Source organism: Argiope bruennichi, chromosome 6 (genome assembly GCF_947563725.1).
Source record: "Argiope bruennichi chromosome 6, qqArgBrue1.1, whole genome shotgun sequence".
NCBI classification, from domain to species: domain Eukaryota; kingdom Metazoa; phylum Arthropoda; class Arachnida; order Araneae; family Araneidae; genus Argiope; species Argiope bruennichi.
Window position 1 is genome coordinate 33,566,568 of NC_079156.1, and position 15,831 is coordinate 33,582,398.

Sequence of the window (15,831 nt, forward strand, 5' to 3'; positions counted from 1 at the left end):
AGGCTTTTGAATATTTTGAGAAAGTGACACAAGTTTTTATATATATGTCACTTGCATTAGAAAGTTTCCTCAAATATTTTTAAACTATTTTATATTTCGTTTTATTTGACCTGAAATAAATATTTATTATTAATAATTTAATAATACATTACAATGGACTATTTCCTTTATAAGTAGATATTGTACGATTGCACATGATATACTCTTTGTTAGCTTGTCATTTATTAATTTGAAATTTGTCGATATATGTATTGTTTCATTTATAATCATTAAAAAAAATATCTGAATACCTTAAAACATAATTCATATTTTTTCGATACATAATTCAGAAAATAGATATTTTAACACGACATTTTTAGGCTAGAAAAGCTACCGGCTTTTAAAAAAAAGTAAATATATTTGAAATTGAATTATTAAAATCATGAATTCAATTATTATTTATGAATTTTTAATTTTCAATAATTAGACTTTTTGTTAAATTTGACGTATGCACATTCCATATCTCCTCCTAAAGGTGAAGCCGATTTAAACAAAACTTTGCAAGAGAAAGAATATTGTCAAATTTTTCAAAGAGTTAGAATTAATTAGATATACAATTAGTTAGAAATTAACCGAAATTTTGCGGATTATTTTTGCAGTAACATCGGAACAAATGTTTGTACAAGAAATCTGGTAATACCACCACCTTATATATATATATATATATATATATATATATATATATATATATCTCCATGAGTCACTAACAGGAAGCAAGCTCATCCCTCCCCCCACCCTCCAATGGCGGACCAGTCCTTTTCAGTACTTGTGAAGAAAGCCAAAGGAACGAGGCTGAAATGAGCAATAACATGATGACAGCCATCTGAACCTGACCATATTGGCCTAACATATCAGGTATTGCACACAGTTAAACAAATAAGATTTTTTTGCTGTTGTACGAAAGAGGGTATGAATGTAGATGCATATCAGACGATGAATGAATGATTGTGTATATAAGCGTATCATGGTAAATGTTAATAAATATATTCCCTTCTAGAACATCTTTAATAAATAAATGATTATTAATTATCACGATCATAAATTTAAATCAATAGCAACAAGATTTTTAATTAATTAAAGATTAGACGTTGGAGATTGTGATTCATAAACGTCGGGTGCTCTGACAAAAATCCCCATCACTGGTGTTTCGTTTCAAAGTATTGACATAAGAAGATATAATACGTAATAATAAACAATAAATAACTGAAACTGAGATAAGAAATGTAGTCTTTGTGAATAAATATGTTGTTACTTTTCAATAAATCTCAGCATGGTTCTTGAAGACAACACATTTATTAGACACAGAAAACGGAAAGAAAAGAACACACGTATTGACAATTACGCACACAACATCATGTTAAACAGTTTGTGGGAGGAATGCATCGAAACGAAGCGCCAGAAGCGTAATCACACAGATATTCCTAAGCGAGAAAAATAGTCCTCTCGCTTCATACCAAAAAAAAAAAAAAACCCAGCTATATTTGAATAGCACTCTCTTTAAGCTGAGAGAATTATACCTGTACTGTGTGCTTTTCCTTTACAGAAACATCTGGGGAAATTAAACAGGAAAAAGTTGCACTATCGTAAAATTAAAATTTTAACTTTTCAACGATGCAAATTTTATTTTCGCTTAAATTTCCTTTCAACTTTTATTAATTCCTAAAAAAAATAACGCGATTTAAAAAAATAACAATTTTGAAATAAAGAAATTTTCAAGTAAGTGTTATTTTACTCCGCTGTTAGCTTACTTTCAAATAATCTATCACTTTTTTCTATTTTTCTTCTACAATTTTTCAATACATATTCCTTAAAAAGTGATTTCTGTATTACAGTATTTTTTTTCTTACAAAAGGAGTTTCTACAGCAGAAACATTGTATATGAAAGGTTTTTAATGCCTAATAACGGCGTATATATGAACTAGTTTAATATAAAAATTATATTTACCTGTTCCAGAAGGACCAGTGCCATAATAAGAACCTGCCAAAAGTAAAAGTAAAATTAATACCTGTGTAAACAATAAAACACGTGGAATGAACTTATAAAATAATTTGATTATTTCATAATGCCATTTTTTTGTATACAAAGAACACAAAGCATTTGACTAGGAGAATTTGATGTATCTCCCCTTTCTAAATAATTCTGAATCCCCCCCCTTTTTTTTCCAGAAATTTTTAAGTAAACACAATAAATCACACCCGAGACAGACGAATGATATTGTATATGTTATTATTATATTAAAAATTATAAAGTGTATCAATTTTTGAATGAAATCCACCTCCAAATATATCTATCATAATTTTAAAACGCAACCAATTAATGTTTGAAATTTGGTATTTCGCTTTGCTGTAGGTATGTACCAAATCTTGAACTAAATATATGAAATTTTTAATTGTTTATTAATGTATATTTGATCTCAATAATTTAAATAAGCATTATAAAGTAGATGGATGACTTTTAGGATATAATTTTTACACCAGAAGTACAGATGTATATATATATATATATATATATATATATATATATATATATATATATATATATATATTTCCATTAAATTCGACAAAAGAAAACATTTTTCTGCCTTTTTGCCCGTATCTTTGTAAATATGCTTATTCAGAAACTTAACAATCAAATGAGAATTGGATATAATTTTAACAGCGCAATTTCAGATTTGTATCTGATTTTCCATCCTTATCAGTGAAAGTAAGGAAATCCTAAATCAGTACACGTCTCTTTACATTATTATATGATGAATTTAACCATGTAATTTGTCTCATTTTTGCAGTACACTTAGAAGTCGAATGTAAGTTTCGGTTGATTATTAAATATAATAAAAGTCTTTTCAAAAATAAACATATTGATTGCAGGGTAATAGCTGATGCATAATAAATTCTTAACGACTTACCTTCATTCAAGTTCTGATAAGATTCCCCTCCTGTAAAAGAAAATTACTGATAACATCATTTTGCAATATGCTACAAGGTTTTCGAAATGCTTTCTCACAATTAAAAAAAATCAAAAATAAAATAATAATGATATGTCTGCCTGGAATTTTTTTTAATCTAATAAATTCGACAATGAGTAGTGGATTAATTTCGGCAAATAATGTTTTATTATTTTATAAAATTGAACACAGAATGCAACAAGTTATTGATAATACTCTTATTTATAAAATTCTCTTGCAGGAAATGGGGTATGTTTTTTTACTATACTACGGAGCGCAGATGTTCATGTACAAGACTTGAAAATAAATATCTGAGCATTTGCGTTGTTCATAGCCTTGCTCAGAAGTATGTATTATATGGGAAGGATAATATCTTTATTATGGAGTAAGTGAGAAAGTACAACCTATTCCCATTGGTTTTAAAATGTAAAAATACCTGACATTTAATATGATGTGACAAAACTTGAGAAAAAAATATATGTTTAAAAATATTTCTACTAAAAAAGATTTCAAATTTCTACTATACGTACCAGTTCCCCCAGCTCCTCCTGCTCCACCTGCACCTCCTGCTGTCCCAGTGCTGTATTTTCCAATATAATAATGAGGAGCCTCTGCATGAAAAAGTACAGATATATGAAGAATGTGAAGTTTATTTGAAAAAATTTCATTTTATGATACGCAAAGAAGCATTATCTTTAAATTACTGGAATATAAAAGGTAGCCATTATAATCTGGACTCAATAGTTTGGTTCTCTATCGCTAGATATATTACATTTCCATTTGGATGTCTTAATGAATAAGAATTTATATGGTTTTAGGTGATAAATATAATAGTTGAAACTAAATTTATGAAACCTAAATTTTTATATCGCCCCCGGATCCTATTAATCGTAATTTGTAATATATTTTTTGCTCAATTTAGTATTTTAAATAAAATTAAATTCTATTCTTCTGCGATCAAAACCGCCTGAATTAATAAATTTTGATTTTCTTTATTTTATGTCCATCAAATGCCACTTAGGAGAAACGAAGGTTGATGATCGGATGGCACTCTTTGAGAAAGACACTGAAATAATCTAATATCGTCCAAAAGAATGATTTATAAAATTTTATAACTCAGTCAATTTGAGCAGCAGAAGAATAGAAATTTTTTTTCTTATATTGTACATCTTTTTTAAAATGGTATTTTTTTAAATGTTAGTTAAAATAGCTCAAATCATCAGAATAAAAAAAAAAAACTGTGCTTCCTTTTGACAGCACATAGAGTAATATGTTTTGTGTTTCCTCTCTAATGTCTTTCTTTTCTCTCTCCCAACAGGAATATCTTTATAGAATAATGGTCAATGGCTAATTTCTGTACTTTTAAAGGTAAATCAAATATATATTTCTAATCAGAAAAATGTTTTAAATGTTATAAATAGTTATTTTTTAATCTGTTTAATTGCTGGAAAAATTACGGAATTTTGTATACTACTTCGTCCTATTATTTATACTTTTTTAAAAGCTCTAACGCCATTTATTAATACAGATATTTGTGAATAATTTACTGAAAATTGCTTTCTTTCAATAACTATGAATTATTTCAAAAGTAATATTAAATATTGGATTTAAAAAAACTCTTTTTTTAATTCATTTTAATATTTGTATATTTTATAACTATCTCCGGCCTGTCTTTGTCTAAATTAAATTTGATGCAAACATTACGTTCTATAAGATCTCATTTTTTTTTATCAAGGTTCATTCATATAAAAAAAAGACATTAAAAACTTTAATATTCCCTTTTTGAAAATATTTTTTTTGTATCCAAAGTCATATATGATCATTTATTTCTATCTTTATGATAAAACTAATTGCAAGTGATTGTTTGTATGTTCATTTCTCAGGATAAGGCAATACAAGTTGATACATTACCATTAATATTGTATCCAGAACCTCCATAATTGTACGAAGTCTGATATGTACCACTTCCTGAAAAAAAAATAATAATAATAAAAATAAAAAAAAACTGAAAATAAGAACTTTCATATCTGATGGTGGTTATATCTTTAGAAATAATTTTAGAATTGATTTTAATAATAAAATTTAAGATTTTTTTTTCATTTAAATTAAAGCTGTTAAGAAGTACATTGGACAGAAAGCAGTGGAGACTAGTTATCACAAAAAATAGCTGTGCTTCAAGATAAAACAATATATACAAAAAGGCAATTTTTAAAAAGTTACTTTTATAATGAGCTTAGAAGTTTTAATTTCAAAGTCAGATAAGAATTTTGTTGTATTTTGTAGATTTGTCAACAGAATATTAATACTCATTCAAAAATGAATATGAACTAAGAAACTCAATACATGATCTACAACTTTCATCATTTTTATATGTAATATGTCTTTACAAAATTTTTCGTTTAACCCTTTAAAGAGCCATTTTTTTCTAGTCATATTATGTTAAAATATTTTTAGGCTTGAAATTAGAATAAGAAAAGAGATTCACTTAGCTTATTAGATAAATTTAATTTGATTAATTAATAATTAAATAACAAATCAAGACACATATTGTGTGAGATAAAGAACTGAAGCATCTAAGTTTCTGTCTTTCTAAAAAAAAAAATTGTCAGAACTTACGCCAATCTACATAATTTCATGCAAAGATTGATAAATTTGGTGGGAAGCATACTTCCCACGGCCCTAGAAAGGGTTAAGTAATACCTTAGGAAATTATCCACGTAGTTATTTTGTTTAGAATAGAGATTTCAAACAAAAGAAAATACTTATATTATTAACAAACCGTATGTTTTTTTTTTTTTTAAGAATCAAGACCAAACTCACAAAATGACCAATGAGAGATAGAAGAAGAAGAAGAAGAAAAAAGAAAGAAAAAACTGAGAGAAAGAAGACAAATTTTTTAAAGGAGGGAAAAATAAAAGAAACCGCTCTTTGCAGCAATCTAATAATCTGGTTGCAACTCTTGATCCTTTGAATCGAAAATGTTACTTTCGTCTCCAGTCAATAAATCAGTTATATAAGCAGTAGGCACTCATGAGCTTCTTATTTTTGTGTACAGCCGACCACCCCGCCACTGAAAGTAGCAACATAGATAGGATTAGCTTTCTTGGGCTATTGGTAGACTAGCCTGGATTTGCGTTTTTCTAGTTTGCTTATTCAATTCATGCCTTATTTTCATGTTTTTAATGTTCTTCTTTTCTTTTTTCGTTGATCATCGCACTCTCAAAGTGAAAAAAAGAAAGCAAAGGACATCGAATTCTCAGAATGAAAAAGTAAGCATATTAGACTTAAAACAAAAATGCAACTTTAAAAAATAATTTCATAGATTGCTGCAAATTCGTAACATTCCCTGATTGATTGAAAGATTACTCCCTCATGGATAGCTGGAAAATTTATAACACATTTCTCTCTCTTTTAGCAATTGTTGATTGTTATGATCTTTCTTTTAAAGGTCACTTTGGAAACAAGTATGTTACGCAACCTTATCTCTGTTTTCTGGGTTTCGGACTTTTTTATTACATTTTATAAATTAATTGCATGTGTGTAGTTTAGACTGTGAAATTTATTAATTCTAATACTTTCATAATCAACTTTTTAAAATGCGATGGCAAGTATCCTATAAGGCAATATTAGAATGTTTCTGTAACTGTGCGTTAAACAATGCGTTTTTTAGATAAATCGCAACGCGATATTGAATTCAAGATAATATCCTTGGTTAACCCTTTAAAGGGCCACTTTTTTCTAGTCATATTATGTTAAAATATTTTTAGTCTTGAAATTAGAATAAGAAAAGGGATTCATTTAGCTTATTAGACATATTTAATTTGATTAATTATTAATTAAGTAACAAATCAAGACACATCATTTTGTCTGAGATAAAGAACTGAAGCATCTAAGTTTCTGACTTACTAAAAAAAATTGTCAGAACCTGTGCCAACTTACATAATTTCATACAAAAATTGATAAATTTGGGGAGAAGCATACTTCCCATGACCCTAGAAATGGTTAAGTCAGTGTTATACGATGCCGAGAATATCTTCCATTGTTGGACGCTTGATAATTTACCAAATGGCAGGTCTTTAATTTTCGTGTTTCTTGTAACAAATGTCAAAAAATCGCGATGGAAATTATCCCTATTGCTGTTGTCCTTTTACCTTTGAGTTAAAGGAAGTCTCGAGCTTTTGTAACAAGACATTCGTTTGTGCATAAAGCACATGGACAATTCTGTTTCAGTTTTTTAACAGGCATTTACGCTCTTTTTTGAACTAACAAATTGAAAAAAAATGACAATATTATCACTGCTACATCATCAATTGCAATTTCTACTTCCGCCATGTACTGGCCAATCAAGCGTCATATCAAGTTTAATTGAATTAAACATTCATCACATTATGCAGCAGAAACGCAGTTGTCAATTCTATAGCTGCCAAATAAAATAATGGTAGTTATAGAATGACTACGAATACTGTAACATATCTACCTCTCAAATGTTAGACCAAACGTTTGAGTCGAAATTTGTGTATCGTGTAGCTCAGGTTTTATATTAAAGCCAATTTAAAAGTTATCTATTTTAAAACTATGTGTAATTTTGTAGTTACTAAATTATGGTTAATGAGGATAATAATAAAATGATAATTTCGCAGTTACTAAATTATGATTAATAATAATAATAAAATGATAATTTTGCTGTTACTACATTATGGTTTATGAGGATAATAATAAAATGATAATTTTGCAGTTACTAAATTATGGTTAATGATAATAATAAAATGATAATTTCACAGTTACTAAATTATGATTAATAATAAAAATAAAATGATAATTTTGCAGTTATAAATTATGATGATAGATAACAAATAACATAACTGCAATTATAGAATGATTAGCAATATTGTACTAATATACCTCCGGTACCACTTCCATAATTATAACCACTATTGTATCCCGTTCCAGAACTTTGTGCTCCTGAAATGAAATTGAAAAAAAAAAAACAGCTGTTTAAATGTATTGAAATTACTGTTTATTGGGCTCGAAATCATTATTATATGTTACTAATAATTTATTAATGTCAATTTAAGCTTAATGAATTAAAGTGAATTAAAGTTTTGTAATTAAACTAAAGCTGCAGATATTAGAAATGTTTTACTTCACATTTTAATAAATAATAAAGAGATAGAAAAAAGTTTTAATGAAAAGTTTAAAGTCAAATTATTCAATTTTTCCCTTGTAAAAATACGAAAATAAAGCCGTGTATATATTCTTTTATAATTATAAAAAAATATAATAATTTCTGTATTGAACTATTTTAAGAATTTGAAAGCAGAGTATGAATTTTCTTATGCTTACCTCCTTGATTTCCGTATGTTTCACTATTGTAATAAGTTTCTCCTGTAGATAAAACGGATTAATTAATTTTCAAAGCAATTTTATATATTTTGCTTACATACACAAATGAGATACAAAACAGAATCAAATAAAATATAGTGAATAATTTAAATTTATTAAAACAATTTCATATATATTATTTATGAAAATTAATAATTCATAAGACTCATATTTTCAGTATAAGGTATTTTGAAAGATATACTTCGGATGATTTAATACTTTAAATAAAGTTTCATTTTATATGTTGGTCAATGGCTTTATTCAATATGTTGATTTCTCCAAAAAAATTAAAGAAATTGATTCCGAAACATACTGTGTTCTAATAGGTGTTCGGAGTTTCCGAATTATTTTAATTAACTATTTTTTTCAATTATTTAAATTCTAACCTCACAGTAGAAATCCTACATGAAGTTGCATTATCATATGAAAAACACACGCCTAAAACAAATGTGCTTCAGCTAAATTTAGGGAAATTCTCGTTTGAAGCTCTGAAAGCATTTGAAATGTTTTCTCATGGTTCTCTTTTCCTGGTCATAGTTTAACAATGAACGTTTAAGAAGTTGAACGTTTAAGAAGAGAGTTGAATCTTTTTATTAATCATGAAGGAAATTAATAAATAATTTATAATTTAAAGAGAACCTTTCACCTATTGATTATGCAGAAGATGCATTTCATATATATATATATATATATATATATATATATATATATATATATATATATATATATATATATATATATTTAATTTCAATTTTAATTTTTAAATATTTTTATCTTAAATTAGCCCATGCTAACTTCATTCTAAAACTCTAAAATATTCACTTATTTCCTGATCCAAATCAATTTTTTATTAGTTCATTATTTCTAATATGTGCTTAAAGAATTGCTGACACCGTTACGCCGTGAGCGAAGACTTAAGCCCTTAACCCCCTACGAATCTTTCTCGAAGATTCTAATTAATATTTGAATAATGTTGGTTAAAGGCACATAAATTGAACAGAACTCATAACTTTCCTTCCTTTGATTAATTTTCTACAACTTTACCATTCCTTAACCTATTAGATCATTAGTGCCTATATAGTAATGCGACCGGTGCTTAGCCTTTTGAACAATTACTATCTCTCTCGTTAGTTTTATTAATGGTACCCAAAAAATATTCTTAAATGTATGATTAAATAATTTATTAACTCTTAAATGTATGGTTAAATATTTAATTAAATGTATGGTTAACAATTTTCTTAAATATCAGAAATGATATAAATAGGAAACAATTTTCATTATGGCAAAACAATCTTCATTATTGCAAAACAATCTTTAAAAATACTGAGACTTCGTTTTCAATTTTTGTCTCATAAAATTAGAAACATTTAACCTATTACGGGTATATATGACATTCATAGGTTTAAAAAGTCAAAAGCTCTTCATTTAACTTTTAAAAATGCAATTAATAGGAAATTCTATTGTAAAAAATCTACAATATTTTACATTTTTGAAAAACATGTTTATCTTACATATTATTTTGAAAACATTTTATAATTAGAATGGTATATTATTAATGGTATATTATTTTTGTATGTTTTAAATTCTACATCTTATGTATTGAAATATATTTTAACAGTAAGTGGAAGAAAAAATGAACATTTTGAAATTCTAACTTCTTTTTATTTCACCATGGGAACCATATTATATACAAAGGAAAAGCAATACGCGATGTGTCAATCTACATCGCGATATAAGAGATATAAGATACGCGGATTTTTTTTGCCATGTGTCGATTTAGAAAAGGGGATCTTATCTTAGGTATCTTTAATTGAATATCGTAAGCGTTGCGGAGCTTTATCTCTTCGCTCAGAGAGTGACGGAATGAATAGTTATCAGTTTTCTAAACAGCATGTTATAAATAATTAAATAAAAAGTAAGAATTTTATCAAGAAATAAGAGGACATTTTAGAATGAAATTAACAGGGACTAATATAAGATAAAAATTAGGAAACTAATTCGGATTTAATTTATATTTAAAAAATATCATTACATATATTATTTACTTGCAAAAGTCATTTATTTACAAATCAAACTTCTTTTTTTCCCTCGAGAATGTCCCTATTCCTTTATTAATCATTTCTAAATATTAAATACAAACCGACCATTATTACTTAATTGCATTATAGTACTTAATAAATTAATAATAATTACATTATTTGCATAATAATACTTAAAAGAAAAATCTGTTTTCATACCTTGTCCAGCATTGCTTCCATAATTGTACCCATTTTGATAGTTTCCAGCACCTTCAAGATAAATACACCGTAGAAATGAATAAGTAATTGGGACAGGTAAGAATTATTTAAAAATGATTTACTCGATTTTTAAATATTATGAGAACGAATGAGTTAAGCGTAAATATAAAATAAAAAAAAGCAATAGAATAAACCGCGTTTCATACCTTCGCCACCGTTGTATCCGTATTGACCGTAATTATATCCGGTTCCTAATTTTCCATCGCGGAAAAAAATGCAAAATAAAAGTGTGTAAATAATGAGCCGAATGAAACACAAGAAAAAAAGAAAATAATAATAAAATAAACCGCGTTTCATACCTTCGCCACCGTTGTATCCGTATTGACCGTAATTATATCCGGTTCCTAATTTTCCATCGCGGAAAAAAAAAATGCAAAATAAAAGTGTGTAAATAATGAGCCGAATGAAACACAATAAAAAAAATAATATTAAAATAAACCGCGTTTCATACCTTCGCCACCATTGTATCCGTTTTGACCATAATTATATCCGGTTCCTAATTACCCATCGCGGAAAACAATGCAAAATAAAAGTGTGTAAATAATGTGCCGAATGAAACACAATAAAAAAAGAAAAGAAAAATAAAATAAACCGCGTTGCATACCTTGTCCACCGTTGTATCCATATTGACCGTAGTTATATCCTATTTCATAATTTACGGAAAAAATAAAATAAGTGAACTATATACCGTATAAGATAAAATAAAATGATTTAAACTGAAAAGTTACTTTCGTACCTGCGCCGCCGTTGTACCCATATTGACCGCCGTAATTATATGCTGTTTTCAGTCCATATGGAACATATAGTGTGTAGAAATATGTAGTTAATATACAGGAAGTCTATGTTTAATTAATTATATTACAAAGTTGAAATATATAAAGGCTTAGCAAGAAAGGGGGAAAATGTTTTTCCGCATACCTTCTCCACCATTGTAACCAGATTGCCCGTAATTATACCCAGTTCCATAATTTTCGGCACCTACAAATGAAAATTGTGTAGAAGTGATTGAAAAAAAAACTGAAAAATACATGAATTATGTCTCCTGTAAAACAGCTGTACGCATATTTTCAAATAAAAACAAAATTTTCTAGAATGAATCATGATGCTATTTGGAGCATTAAATTAGTTATCATTTACTTCTAGATGTAATACATGTATAACTTTAATCAGTTTTCGTTAACAATATTAATTAAAGTTGTTTTTATTCAAATTTAGAGATTAATTTTGAATTGAGTGTTCATAAACATTCTGAATTAAAAATGATAAAAAAAGCATTTTTACATCTAGAGTGTGCTATAAATAATTTTTTGTACATTTTTCGATTATTATTATAAAGCATTATTTTGCATTGACCGAACTATAATTTCGAGGTTATTTAGAATATTATATCTATAGTAGTTCTTCAACTATATGAAGCAATAGATCTGTAATACCATTTTTCTGAATAGTTATTTTTGTAATAAATAAAAGTAATACAATTATTACTTTTATTTATTACAAGAGATTACTGAAGATTATTATTTATTACAAGAGATTACTGAAGATTATTATTTTTTACAAGAGATTATTATTTATTTATTACAAGAGATTACTGGAGATCATTATTTATTTATTACGGTAAGAGATTACTAGATTCTTGTAATAAATAAAAGTAATACGCAGCTATTCTAAATGAACTAGGAAATTTGCCCACCTAGACCACCTTATCATATTAACAATATTTCCAATATTTTGGATATGATTGTCACAGATTAACTAACGGAAGTTATAATAGAAAATTCCATGCACATGGGCAGAGTGATTAAGAAATAAATAAAAAAAATATTTGTAGTACATTTTGGATGTAAAAATATGGTTATATTAAAAGTTTTGTTTCCTTACAGGGGCTTCTTCTATATTCATAATATTATGAACACTATGAATTTTATGAACACTCAAATCCATACTAATCACTAAAATCGGATTGAAGTAAATAATGTTGCCCTAATATATATATAAAAAAATGTAATATAGAATTTGGGCATCCGATAATGACACTAACCAAAAGTTAGGAATATTTCTAACTCAGCCCGACATTACAGATCTCGATAGATGATGGACTTTGGTGGATTGATTCAGAATGGACACAAGGTATCCCGATTTTGGCTACTAATAAAAAAATGAATTTTAAAGAAATCTAAGAATATTGGCTCTATTTCAATAAGGAACAGAAATGTGAGGACTCTTCTAATAAATTCCATACCCAACCTAATGTCTATAAAATTCCAATGCGCTCACAAGAGAAAGAATTCTCTCTTTGATCATGAATATTGATCGCAAAGTGAGCTTTCTGAGCACTATTATTCTTTTCTATTGAGCACTATTATTCTTTTCTATTGAGCACTATTATTCTTTCTGAGCACTATTATTTTCGTATTAGATATTTGAAGTATGCTTGCGTTACGAATTTCTATAAATGCTGTCTTTTGTGTATGCCTTGTCAGTGATTTCTTTACTTATGCTCTATGTTCCCTTGTAAAATAAAAGGTCATTTTTCACTATTCAAAGTTCTGAACTTCTTTCATTCTATATCTACAGGACGGTTTATATAATACTAAATTGTTTTTTTTTATAAAAAAACAAAAAAAAACATTTGAAATGTTTGTTTTTGTCTCATTCTAGTAACGACTACTACTATTTACAATGTTTTCTCATAATCCTTTTTTTAAAAACAGTAAGAGTTTTGAAATCAATTCTTTATGTGCTAAAAAATTCAAGTTAATCTACATTGAAGTTTTAAAAATTTCGGACACAAAATAATAGAATTTATTTGAAAAATATCATTTGCAATACAAAAATATTTAAAAACTCTTACCTCCACCTAGAAAGATGCAAATAAAGTTAATTATTGCAGAGAATAAAAATTGCAGCTTTTTTCATAAATGTAAAAGATACTTATATAAAAATAATAGATTAAAAAATTATATTTGTGGAAAATTATCTGTGTTTTCAATCAAAACGCTGTTTAAAAATATGTTCTTATTTTAAACAATTTATCAGTATAGGTATGTTCAACTTATTTATTTAAGTTATTCTATTTATTGATCAAATCTCTATTAAGCCAAATTTTCCATTCTAATGAAATATAAAAATGATTTTGGAAACCAAAAATAATAGGAAATGTAAAAATAAAAGTACTTTCTATATATAAACAAATACATATATATATTGAAATGAAGAATGAAAGAAGAAAATGCGAGTCCATTTCATTTTTTTTTTTCACGAGTTTGAGGCATCAAAGTATATGAGAATTTAGAGACATTTAAGTGTATTCTGTTATATGCTTAACAAAAATGCTTAAAAAATATTTTAGAGAACTTTTCAAAATACTTGCTTAGAAGCAAATGCATTACACTATTGCGTAATTGATATTTATTTTCATATCTTAGAATATACTTAATTTTAAAAAACGCATTAGATTAAAGTAATCGCATCTTTATTGTCACTAAGAAAATGTGAAGCATTTAAAACTTCACAATTGGAAACGGCTGATAATTATCTTTGAAAATTTTAGTTCCGTTCTTTATTTTTTCAAATAAAAATTTTAACATTAAAATAATCAACATCAAACATCATGTAGAATATGCATAGAAGTTTAATAGTGACTAGAATAATTTGTAAGTTCAGATTTCAAATTAGTAAAATATTTCAACATTTTTTGACGACAAAATAGACATTTGCAAGTTTTAAAGAGGAAATAATGAATAATTATTAAAAAAGGCATAAAACAGCACTATCATTTAAGTCGTATAAAGGAATTGGGTAAAACGAAGAGGTTTGTAAGCGATAATATTTATTCAAAAGCTGAAATAGGAAATATCCATGTTATTTACCTTCATATCCAGGCACCTCAATTTTACTTTCATATTGTTCTACAAAAAATATACAAAATATTCTCATTAAAATAAAAAATATAGGTATTTATTGTATTTCAATATATTAATTACAGAAAACAATTATAAATTTGGAAAAGTAAAATTCGTTATTCAAAAACTAATATTAAAAGATTTATAAAAAAGAAAGAAAAACGATGTATTAATTAAAGTGATTTAATAGCTGGCATATTTTAAGTCTGAAATTAGAATAAACTCAATTTATATTAACATGAAACATGCTGCTCCAAATTATGACGTGTATTGAAGAGTACACCAAAAGGGTATGCAGAACATTTGTCTCAATTTATATTTTATATGTCTCAATTTATACTCCAACTTATATTCGATTTGTTGATGATGTGAATCAGGTCAGTTATTAAAAAAACTTTCATTACAGTTATCAGTTAATGTCATTTCAGTGACGTAACAATTCGCATGATTAGTAAGACGTGATCAGTAACGTGTATTTGCTTTCTAACATTTAAATAATCGGTGTAAAATGCAACTGTTATCGGGGTCAAATGAAAAAGATCTGAATTTATGGAATATAATAAAATTTTCAATTATCATAACAGTTTTATTCCGGAAAACACATTATAAAGAATTTTTAAAAAATGGTAAACTTTCCTTCTTTTTTTTGTGACATTTCACAGCTCATCTTGGCTATCGTCTTAATTAATTACAAAGGATATCTTGTCCATTGTGATTGATTTCAAAATTGAACCAAGGTGAATATTAATTACTTTTTTTTCCTGACTAAAGACTTTTTCCTTTATAAAAAATAATCACTCGCGAAGATAAATTCACACTTCCAAACAAGAAATAATTATATATGACAGTTTTCGAGTGTTTTCAAACCTGACTGTCAGGTATTTAAAAAAATTCAAGCATTCCAACTTTCAGAAATTTTGCCTACAAATTTGAGCAGTAGCGGAGTTTCATTACCTTCATTTCGATATGGTTAGATATTAATTTTACGCCAATGAATAAAATCAAAGAAAAAAAAGAAAACTTTTATTCTAAAGATAAATAACCTTCGCAACTTGTTTCAAACTCATTTTTTAAGGTTTAAAACCTTAGCATATTTGATGCAATGCAATTTCCTCTGAATTTCAGTTGTTAAAAAATTGTATTGAATCAGCTAAACCGTTCATATCATTAACTTATATTCGCAAGTTTTAATTAAGTATCAAATAATGATTAGATCTTTCCCTTTGTGTTTTAAATTTAAATCAGATAAGCACTTAGTGAGAC

The 15,831-nt window shown here is 26.7% G+C and overlaps 1 protein-coding gene across 1 annotated transcript in view; it reads right to left on the bottom strand.

Annotated features, from left to right (window-relative positions):
* Positions 1-15,831, bottom strand: part of LOC129971450 (uncharacterized) — a 53,261-nt gene that overhangs the window by 26,347 nt on the left and 11,083 nt on the right. Inside the window, exons 3-16 of the mRNA XM_056085221.1 lie at positions 14,536-14,574; positions 11,582-11,641; positions 11,400-11,441; positions 11,268-11,306; positions 11,115-11,159; positions 10,963-11,007; positions 10,810-10,854; positions 10,604-10,654; positions 8,328-8,369; positions 7,887-7,946; positions 4,896-4,952; positions 3,515-3,595; positions 2,946-2,975; positions 1,985-2,017 (exon numbers count right to left, since the gene is read on the bottom strand). Of these exons, the coding sequence (XP_055941196.1) occupies positions 1,985-2,017; positions 2,946-2,975; positions 3,515-3,595; positions 4,896-4,952; positions 7,887-7,946; positions 8,328-8,369; positions 10,604-10,654; positions 10,810-10,854; positions 10,963-11,007; positions 11,115-11,159; positions 11,268-11,306; positions 11,400-11,441; positions 11,582-11,641; positions 14,536-14,574 (669 nt within the window). The remainder of the gene's footprint in view (positions 1-1,984; positions 2,018-2,945; positions 2,976-3,514; positions 3,596-4,895; positions 4,953-7,886; positions 7,947-8,327; positions 8,370-10,603; positions 10,655-10,809; positions 10,855-10,962; positions 11,008-11,114; positions 11,160-11,267; positions 11,307-11,399; positions 11,442-11,581; positions 11,642-14,535; positions 14,575-15,831) is intronic.